Source organism: Polyodon spathula, unplaced genomic scaffold, assembly GCF_017654505.1.
Source record: "Polyodon spathula isolate WHYD16114869_AA unplaced genomic scaffold, ASM1765450v1 scaffolds_2334, whole genome shotgun sequence".
NCBI classification, from domain to species: domain Eukaryota; kingdom Metazoa; phylum Chordata; class Actinopteri; order Acipenseriformes; family Polyodontidae; genus Polyodon; species Polyodon spathula.
Genome location: NW_024473808.1, coordinates 1 through 11,674, shown reverse-complemented (window position 1 = coordinate 11,674; position 11,674 = coordinate 1). Strand labels below are relative to the sequence as shown.

Genomic DNA, 11,674 nt, shown 5'->3' with positions numbered 1-11,674 from the left:
TCAGCCAGCTCTTCCTTCGATGTCTTCAGTGTTTCCTTGATCTCAGCGAGTTCTGCAGTTTGCTCTTGGATCCGAACCCAAAGCTCTTTATTTTCTACCTCCAGAGTTCGGAATGTTTCCTGAAACTCTTCCATCTCCCTCTGGCTTTCCGAGACCACGGCATTCAAGCTGCGGAGCTCAGCATCTTTCTGCTCAAGCTCGCCCTTGAGCAGAGTTTCCACTTCTTTGCACTGCTGTTGCAGCTCCTGAACGTGGGCTTGCAGCTTTTCCATTTCTTGGTCACGAGCGGCCGAGCTGTCCTGGAGGCTTGACCCGTCCTCCCTGATCTCCAGTGTTAATTCCTGTTGGTGATGCACGGCCCGTTCTACAGTGACAATGGAAGTACTTGTGTGCACCACAGAGCTAGAGGTCTCTTCCACGTGCAGCACTGTAGACGTCCTCTGCTCTGAGCTTGCCTCCGATGATAACTCAGTGAGGGTTTCGGAGCTACTCTCATTCACTGCAGCAGTCCCCCTCTCTGTCTTCTGGGCTTCATGGCTCTTCGATGCCCCCGGGGCTCCGGTCTGCTCCAGCAGTTTCTCCAGCTGCCTCGTTCTCGCCTCCGCTGCGGACAGCTTGGCACAGAGAGAGGACAGCTGCTTATCTCTGTCGCCAATCGCCTGTTTCAGGATAGAAACAGTGTCGTCTTCAACATCTTTAAGGCTGGATTCAACTTCACTGCCCTGGAGGACAAAAGATAAGAAGTGGGTTATTACTCAAGGTAGGGCAGAGCGATAACGCCATTCATACAGAGGAAAGACAAGTAGTGACACCCAGGGCAATGCAATTCCAATACAATTGCAAAGGACCAGTAATACAACCCCGTCTTTATCAAATGCAGTCCTTTACCTTGTCTGTGTCGGACGCAGTCACTATCTCCGGTGGAAAGTCTGTTCCTTCTTCACTCTTTGGAATGCTCTCTCCTTCTAGGGAAGACAGAAACACAGCCAAGTTGAGATTGTACTCAATCCACTGAATTCATAAGTTGATCTTTGACAGAAAACGTACATAAAGAATTCTAGAAATGATCAGACACTGGAGAGCTGAACCCAAGCTGCTGTACACCCTATTGTTCAATACTACTGCACACAGTGACTGCTGTATCCACTTGTGTGTCATGTTTTAATAATGTCAGTCAGTCCTGTGATTGGGAAAGTGTTGATATTTCATCTATCATGTCCCAATGTGAAAAGCTTCACAAGATGAAAAAGAATAGGCTCTTTCCAGGATTCAGTGCAGAGCTCAGTGCAGGACAGAAAGCAAAGTTAATCACTGTGACGGCGTCATAGTTGAGAGAGAGAGGGAGAGAGGTAAGAGAGAGAGCGCCTGCTCTCTCGCCTCAAGAACTCTTGACACGAATCCGCTCGTCATAGAGTAAAGAGGCAGTTTGAGACGTGGGTTGAACGAGTGAGTTTTTTTAACTCACGTAGCTACTAGCTTACTAACTTGCCACTAGATGGCCATCTTTCCTTCTGTCTCTTTTTTTTAAAATCTCAAAGCATTCAGCATTTACATGAGCCCTTTAACCCTGTCATGCATGGCTTCTTATTCCATTACTTTATATGGGAAAATGGCAAGAGGTCATCCTGCATTTGTGTCTTCCATACATCCCCATATAAAGACCACAATAGTGTCTTTTTATCCCTCCCCATTTGAGGACACTGTGCATGAAAAACTGCATTCAAACCCACAGACTGCCAGGGCACAGCAATAAGACAGAAGACCAGCAAAAACTGCACAAAAACCCACAGACTGCCAGGGCACAGCAATAAGACAGAAGAGCAGCAAAAACTGCATTCAAACCCACAGACTGCCAGGGCACAGCAATAAGACAGAAGACCAGCAAAAACTGCACTCAAACCCACAGACTGCCAGGGCACAGCAATAAGACAGAAGAGCAGCAAAAACTGCACTCAAACCCACAGACTGCCAGGGCACAGCAATAAGACAGAAGAGCAGCAAAAACTGCATTCAAACCCACAGACTGCCAGGGCACAGCAATAAGACAGAAGAGCAGCAAAAACTGCATTCAAACCCACAGACTGCCAGGGCACAGCAATAAGACAGAAGACCAGCAAAAACTGCACACAAACCCACAGACTGCCAGGGCACAGCAATAAGACAGAAGACCAGCAAAAACTGCATTCAAACCCACAGACTGCCAGGGCACAGCAATAAGACAGAAGAGCAGCAAAAACTGCACAAAAACCCACAGACTGCCAGGGCACAGCAATAAGACAGAAGAGCAGCAAAAACTGCACAAAAACCCACAGACTGCCAGGGCACAGCAATAAGACAGAAGAGCAGCAAAAACTGCATTCAAACCCACAGACTGCCAGGGCACAGCAATAAGACAGAAGAGCAGCAAAAACTGCATTCAACCCCACAGACTGCCAGGGCACAGCAATAAGACAGAAGAGCAGCAAAAACTGCATTCAACCCCACAGACTGCCAGGGCACAGCAATAAGACAGAAGAGCAGCAAAAACTGCACAAAAACCCACACACTGCCAGGGCACAGCAATAAGACAGAAGAGCAGCAAAAACTGCACAAAACCCCACACACTGCCAGGGCACAGCAATAAGACAGAAGAGCAGCAAAAACTGCACAAAACCCCACACACTGCCAGGGCACAGCAATAAGACAGAAGAGCAGCAAAAACTGCATTCAACCCCACAGACTGCCAGGGCACAGCAATAAGACAGAAGAGCAGCAAAAACTGCATTCAACCCCACAGACTGCCAGGGCACAGCAATAAGACAGAAGAGCAGCAAAAACTGCATTCAACCCCACAGACTGCCAGGGCACAGCAATAAGACAGAAGAGCAGCAAAAACTGCACTCAAACCCACAGACTGCCAGGGCACAGCAATAAGACAGAAGAGCAGCAAAAACTGCATTCAAACCCACATTTTGGTAGGGTTTGTCTTTTTGACAGAAGAGCAGCAAAAACTGCACAAAAACCCACAGACTGCCAGGGCACAGCAATAAGACAGAAGAGCAGCAAAAACTGCATTCAACCCCACAGACTGCCAGGGCACAGCAATAAGACAGAAGAGCAGCAAAAACTGCATTCAAACCCACAGACTGCCAGGGCACAGCAATAAGACAGAAGAGCAGCAAAAACTGCATTCAAACCCACAGACTGCCAGGGCACAGCAATAAGACAGAAGAGCAGCAAAAACTGCACAAAAACCCACAGACTGCCAGGGCACAGCAATAAGACAGAAGAGCAGCAAAAACTGCACAAAAACCCACAGACTGCCAGGGCACAGCAATAAGACAGAAGAGCAGCAAAAACTGCACAAAAACCCACAGACTGCCAGGGCATAGCCCTAAGACAGAAGACCAGCAAAAACTGCACAAAAACCCACAGACTGCCAGGGCACAGCAATAAGACAGAAGAGCAGCAAAAACTGCACAAAAACCCACAGACTGCCAGGGCACAGCAATAAGACAGAAGAGCAGCAAAAACTGCACAAAAACCCACAGCCTGCCAGTGCACAGCAATAAGACAGAAGAGCAGCAAAAACTGCACAAAAACCCTCAGACTGCCAGGGCACAGCAATAAGACAGAAGAGCAGCAAAAACTGCATTCAAACCCTTAGACTGCCAGGGCACAGCAATAAGACAGAAGACCAGCAAAAACTGCACAAAAACCCACAGACTGCCAGGGCACTGCAATAAGACAGAAGACCAGCATTTACTGCACAAAAACTTACAAAATGCCAGGGCACAGCAATAAGACAGCAGAGCGGTTTGGAGTTTCACCCTATATTATTTTGGTAGGTTTGTCTTTATGGAACGTTACCTCTTGGGTTAGCCCCTGTGCATCCATAGCAAGCAGGAGGGTCACTCACAGGAGTTGCTAGTTAAATCCAGCGCACTGTTACCTACTTTATGATTAGCGGATCTTGCCACAGTCAATACCCTTGGACCAGCCTCCTCACCTCTATCTTCAGCGGGGCTGGGGCCTGTTTAAATAACACACCTGTCATTTTAAAACACAGCGTTACCCATCCCCACACGCTGCTATAACTGTTTAAATAACACACCTGTCATTTTAAAACACAGCGTTACCCATCCCCACGTGCTGCTATAACTGTTTAAATAACACACCTGTCATTTTAAAACACAGCGTTACCCATCCCCACGCGCTGCTATAACTGTTTAAATAACACACCTGTCATTTTAAAACACAGCGTTACCCATCCCCACGCGCTGCTATAACTGTTTAAACAACACACCTGTCATTTTAAAACACAGCGCTACCCATCCCCACGCGCTGCTACAACTGTTTAAATAACACACCTGTCATTTTAAAACACAGCGTCACCCATCCCCACGCGCTGCTATAACTGTTTAAATAACACACCTGTCATGTTAAAACACAGCGTTACCCATCCCCACGGGCTGCTATAACTGTTTAAATAACACACCTGTCATTTGTTTGTGCGCATTGGTAGGGGTGCGCGACATATTGAAAATATATTGTGTGACAGTAAGTTGTGTACAGCGTCACCCATCCCCACGCGCTGCTATAACTGTTTAAATAACACACCTGTCATTTTAAAACACAGCGTTACCCACCCCCACGCGCTGCTACAACTGTTTAAATAACACAGCTGTCATTTGGGACAACCATTTTATGCCCCAGTGTGTAGGCTGCGCACGACTTTTATACAAATAAATTTACACGGACAGTTTTAAATACAGCGTTACCCATCCCCACGTGCTGCTATAACTGTTTAAATAACACACCTGTCATTTTAAAACACAGCGTTACCCATCCCCACGCGCTGCTACAACTGTTTAAATAACACACCTGTCATTTTAAAACACAGCGTTACCCAGCCCCACGTGCTGCTATAACTGTTTAAATTCAAACACAGCGTCACCCATCCCCACGCGCTGCTATAACTGATTAAATAACACACCCGTCATTTTAAAACACAGCGTTACCCATCCCCCCGCGCTGCTATAACTGTTTAAATAACACACCTGTCATTTTAAAACACAGCGTTACCCATCCCCACGCGCTGCTACAACTGTTTAAATAACACACCTGTCATTTTAAAACACAGCGTCACCCATCCCCACGCGCTGCTATAACTGTTTAAATAACACACCTGTCATTTTAAAACACAGCGTTACCCATCCCCACACGCTGCTATAACTGTTTAAATAACACACCCGTCATTTTAAAACACAGCGTTACCCATCCCCACGCGCTGCTACAACTGTTCCCCACGCGCTGCTACAAAATTTGTGTGACAGTAAAATTTTGTGGTCCATGGGTTGCACCATTTAATTTAAATACAGCGTTACACATCCCCACGTGCTGCTATAACTGTTTAAATAACACACCTGTCATTTTAAAACACAGCGTTACCCATCCCCACGCGCTGCTATAACTGTTTAAATAACACACCTGTCATTTTAAAACACAGCGTTACCCATCCCCACGCGCTGCTATAACTGTTTAAATAACACACCTGTCATTTTAAAACACAGCGTTACCCATCCCCACGCGCTGCTACAACTGTTTAAATAACACACCTGTCATTTTAAAACACAGCGTTACCCATCCCCACGTGCTGCTATAACTGTTTAAATAACACACCTGTCATTTTAAAACACAGCGTTACCCATCCCCACGCGCTGCTATAACTGTTTAAATAACACACCTGTCATTTTAAAACACAGCGTCACCCATCCCCACGCGCTGCTATAACTGTTTAAATAACACACCTGTCATTTTAAAACACAGCGTTACCCATCCCCACGCGCTGCTATAACTGTTTAAATAACACACCTGTCATTTTAAAACACAGCGTTACCCATCCCCACGCGCTGCTATAACTGTTTAAATAACACACCTGTCATTTTAAAACACAGCGTTACCCATCCCCACGCGCTGCTACAACTGTTTAAATAACACACCTGTCATTTTAAAACACAGCGTCACCCATCCCCACGCGCTGCTATAACTGTTTAAATAACACACCTGTCATTTTAAAACACAGCGTTACCCATCCCCACGCGCTGCTATAACTGTTTAAATAACACACCTGTCATTTTAAAACACAGCGTTCACCCATCCCCACACGCTGCTATAACTGTTTAAATAACACACCCGTCATTTTAAAACACAGCGTTACCCATCCCCACGCGCTGCTACAACTGTTTAAATAACACACCTGTCATTTTTTTTGTGTCGCAAGTGGGGTAGGGGGTGCACGACCTATTGACAATTTATTTTATTGTGTGGACAGTAACAAATTTTGTGTCGCCATGGGAGGGGTGCTCGACGCGACGATATTTGACAAATTTACCTTGTTACAGTCAAATTTTGTGTCGCTAGAATTTTAAAACACAGCGTCACCCATCCCCACGCGCTGCTATAACTGTTTAAATAACACACCTGTCATTTTAAAACACAGCGTCACCCATCCCCACGCGCTGCTATAACTGTTTAAATAACACACCTGTCATTTTAAAACACAGCGTTACCCATCCCCACGTGCTGCTATAACTGTTTAAATAACACACCTGTCATTTTAAAACACAGCGTTACCCATCCCCAGTTGCGCGATAACTGATATTCATTTTAAAATTTATTGTGTGGACAGTAAAACTTTTTGTGTCCTGTCAATTTAAATGGGTGCACGATCCCATGCGACTGCTATAACTGTGTGGAAAGTAAACACCTTCATTTGTCCTATTTTTTTTACCCATCCCCACGTGCTGCTATAACTGTTTAAATAACACACCTGTCATTTTAAAACACAGCGTCACCCATCCCCACGTGCTGCTATAACTGTTTAAATAACACACCTGTCATTTTAAAACACAGCGTTACCCATCCCCACGTGCTGCTATAACTGTTTAAATAACACACCTGTCATTTTAAAACACAGCGTCACCCATCCCCACGTTTGCTGCTATAACTGTTTAAATAACACAGCGTCACCCATCCCCACGCGCTGCTATAACTGTTTAAATAACACACCTGTCATTTTAAAACACAGCGTCACCCATCCCCACGCGCTGCTATAACTGTTTAAATAACACACCTGTCATTTTAAAACACAGCGTTACCCATCCCCACGCGCTGCTATAACTGTTTAAATAACACACCTGTCATTTTAAAACACAGCGTTACCCATCCCCACGCGCTGCTATAACTGTTTAAATAACACACCTGTCATTTTAAAACACAGCGTTACCCATCCCCACGCGCTGCTACAACTGTTTAAATAACACACCTGTCATTTTAAAACACAGCGTTACCCATCCCCACGCGCTGCTATAACTGTTTAAATAACACACCTGTCATTTTAAAACACAGCGTTACCCATCCCCACGCGCTGCTATAACTGTTTAAATAACACACCTGTCATTTTAAAACACAGCGTCACCCATCCCCACGTGCTGCTATAACTGTTTAAATAACACACCTGTCATTTTAAAACACAGCGTTACCCATCCCCACGTGCTGCTATAACTGTTTAAATAACACACCCGTCATTTTAAAACACAGCGTTACCCACCCCCACGCGCTGCTACAACTGTTTAAATAACACACCTGTCATTTTAAAACACAGCGTTGTGCACCCATATTGACCCCATTGTGCTGTCTATACTGTTTAAATACAGTGGGTAGGGGTTGCGCGCCTGTCATTTTAAACACAGCGTTATGTGTCCCCACGTGCTGCTATGCAACTGTTTAAATGGACAGTTAATTTTTTGTGTCGCACCTATTACAAATCGATTTAAAACAAGTAATTTACAATACAGCGTCACCCATCCCCACGTGCTGCTATAACTGTTTAAATAACACACCTGTCATTTTAAAACACAGCGTTACCCATCCCCACGTGCTGCTATAACTGTTTAAATAACACACCTGTCATTTTAAAACACAGCGCTACCCATCCCCACGCGCTGCTATAACTGTTTAAATAACACACCTGTCATTTTAAAACACAGCGTTACCCATCCCCACGCTGCTGCTACCCATGCTGCTATGACTGTTTAAATAACACACCTGTCATTTTAAAACACAGCGTTACCCATCCCCACGCGCTGCTATAACTGTTTAAATAACACACCTGTCATTTTAAAACACAGCGTTACCCATCCCCACGCGCTGCTATAACTGTTTAAATAACACACCTGTCATTTTAAAACACAGCGTTACCCATCCCCACGTGCTGCTATAACTGTTTAAATAACACACCTGTCATTTTAAAACACAGCGTCACCCATCCCCACGCGCTGCTATAACTGTTTAAATAACACACCTGTCATTTTAAAACACAGCGTTACCCATCCCCACGCGCTGCTATAACTGTTTAAATAACACACCTGTCATTTTAAAACACAGCGTTACCCATCCCCACGCGCTGCTATAACTGTTTAAATAACACACCTGTCATTTTAAAACACAGCGTTACCCATCCCCACGTGCTGCTATAACTGTTTAAATAACACACCTGTCATTTTAAAACACAGCGTCACCCATCCCCACGCGCTGCTATAACTGTTTAAATAACACACCTGTCATTTTAAAACACAGCGTTACCCATCCCCACGCGCTGCTATAACTGTTTAAATAACACACCTGTCATTTTAAAACACAGCGCTACCCATCCCCACGCGCTGCTACAACTGTTTAAATTACACACCCTGACATTTTGGAAGTAAAAAACACACGATATTGACAAATTTATTTTGTGTTAACCCAATTTTTTGTGTCCATATGGGTAGGTGCGCCGACTATATTGACAATGTTATTGTGTGGACAAAAATTTTTTGTCGCCCTGGTCATTTCATTAGGGTGCGCAACGATATTAAAACAAATGATTTACCCTGGACAGTAAAAATTTGGTAAATAACCACCTGGGTAGGGGTAAAAAACCCCGACGATGAACTGACTGCTATAACTGTTTAAATAAACACCCTGTCATTCGCAAAAAACACAGGGGTGCACGGACGTTATTTTGTGGACAGTAAATCACCCCCACGGGCTGCTATATATAACACCCTGTCATTTTAAACACAGCGTGGACCCATCCGCATGGGTAGGGTATAACTGGTTTTATAATGACACCATTATTGTTAAAACACAAAATTTTTCCCATGCCCCACGTGGCTGCTATAACGATTTGCAAAAACCACACCTGTCATTTTACAATGGGTTCCCTATGTGTTGCTATAACTGTTTAAATAACACATCCTCACGTGCTGCTATAACTGTTTAAATAACACACCTGTCATTTTAAAACACAGCGTTACCCATCCCCACGTGCTGCTATAACTGTTTAAATAACACACCTGTCATTTTAAAACACAGCGTTACCCATCCCCACGCGCTGCTATAACTGTTTAAATAACACACCTGTCATTTTAAAACACAGCGTTACCCATCCCCACGCGCTGCTATAACTGTTTAAATAACACACCTGTCATTTTAAAACACAGCGTTACCCATCCCCACGTGCTGCTATAACTGTTTAAATAACACACCTGTCATTTTAAAACACAGCGTTACCCATCCCCACGTGCTGCTATAACTGTTTAAATAACACACCTGTCATTTTAAAACACAGCGCTACCCATCCCCACGTGCTGCTATAACTGTTTAAATAACACACCTGTCATTTTAAAACACAGCGTTACCCATCCCCACGCGCTGCTACAACTGTCATTTTACAAAATAATCAGCACGATATTGACAAATTTTTGTGTCAGTTTAAATTTTTGTCTCGCAGAAGGTAGGGTTGCACGACCGATTTGACAAAATTTTTGTGTGGACAGTAAAATAAACACAGCGTTACCCATCCCCACGCGCTGCTATAACTGTTCAAATAACACACCTGTCATTTTAAAACACAGCGTTACCCATCCCCCCGTGCTGCTATAACTGTTTAAATAACACACCCGTCATTTTAAAACACAGCGTTACCCACCCCCACGCGCTGCTACAACTGTTTAAATAACACACCTGCCATTTTAAAACACAGCGTTACCCATCCCCACGTGCTGCTATAACGGTTTAAATAACAGTGTGAGTGGTAAAATTTTTTGTCCCGCAATGGGAAGGGGTGCACGAACGTATTGACAAAATTTTGCGGACAGTCTAAACACGGCATAATGACCCATGAGTGCTATGGAACACTGCAGTGAGTTTTAAGCTGCGGCATTACTGGTTCCTGGGGACCCCCGTGGCTGCTGTTTTCATTCCAACTGCCTCTCAATTACTTAACCTACAATTGGACACGTGGGGCTGCTAGGAGGGGGGGAGTTTTTTTTTTTAGATATCCCCCTCTTAGGTTACACCGCGCGCACTGCTGATATACCTTTTAACCATGACACCTTCGATTGTTAATGAATTGTCAGCGTGAAGTACCCCTGCGGCGGTATACGGGGTACATGAACCCTGGCGTGATTTAAACACAACATATGACTGGGGCATGATGTCTGCGTCGATGCAGGGCATTCAAATGAATATATTTCAATATCGCATGAGCAGTAAACCATCAAACTACGCGCTGCCAACTGATTGATCACACGCCCCTGGCTGTAACACACAATAGCGTTACCCTCCCCACGATGCTATAAACGTTTCAGTGAATAAGTCCAGGTCTTACCGTTACAAGCGTAACCCCCCCCCACTGCGGCTGCTTATAACTGGTTTGCATCCACACTGTCATTTTAAAACACAATTACGCCCCAGGGCCGTAAACTTTAATTGGACCTGGATCGTCGGTTGTCTACATTCGACCTTTGACCTTTTTTAGTTGTTTTCATCTCTTAAACAAAGGCATAGTTCAAGTTACTTATATAATGTTATAGCTAACTTGAAATGTGCAAATGTTTAAGATCTGAAAACAAGTAAAAAGGTCTCATTGTAAGCAAATGATCAGTCCAATGAAGGGTCTAGTTAAGTAACTGAGAGCTCAGTTGGAACGAAAACCAGCAGACACAGTGGGTCCCCAGGACCCAGAACCAGACTGGAATGATCATTGGCTTCATACCTGACTTTGATCGACTGTAAACCACTCAGACTCCCAGGGGAAACACTAGAGCATAGCCATTCTGCAAAAAGATCTTTGACAAGCCAGGATTTCCAAAAGTGGTTAGAAATGTACTTTAAGTTGACAGGGGGATGGTGGGAAAAGACAATGAAAAGCAAAAAAGGAGCCATTCCCTTGGGCACGGGATTTAAAGTTCGACTCTGTAAGTTTAATAAGAAATAGCTCTACACTGTGGCTACTCAAGCCTGCAGTAAAACCTGGAATGCGTGAAACTGCTCTTCAGCTGGAGTCTTACCTCTATCCCTGAGTGAGCAGTTTATTCATATTTTCAAGCAGCAATGAAGTAAATATATAAGGTCATCGTAGTTAACCTGACAGCTGTGTAAGCGTCTCCCCTCCTAGCACTCGGATCTCCTAATCCTCAGACTTGCACAGCACTGAAATGAGATTCCCGGGTCCTCCCAACTCAGCATTGTAGAGAGGGGTGGCGGGGGGGGGGGGGGGGGGGGGGGGGGTAATCCCCTGCCCTGCCTTGTGCTTGTCCTGCCCTTTCCTGTTACTTTCTGCTTCTTACCTCAGATGACTTCGCCTCAC

General features: G+C 44.7%; 1 protein-coding gene across 1 annotated transcript; it reads right to left on the bottom strand.

Moving 5' to 3' along the window:
• Nucleotides 1-9: 9 nt before the first annotated feature.
• On the bottom strand, nt 10-965 carry LOC121310605 (tax1-binding protein 1 homolog A-like; the record flags this gene model as incomplete). The annotated part of the gene is made up of 2 exons (XM_041243668.1): nt 10-722; nt 889-965. Coding segments are annotated over 2 exons (790 nt in total), but the record flags the coding sequence as incomplete, so codon positions are not given.
• Nucleotides 966-11,674: the final 10,709 nt, after the last annotated feature.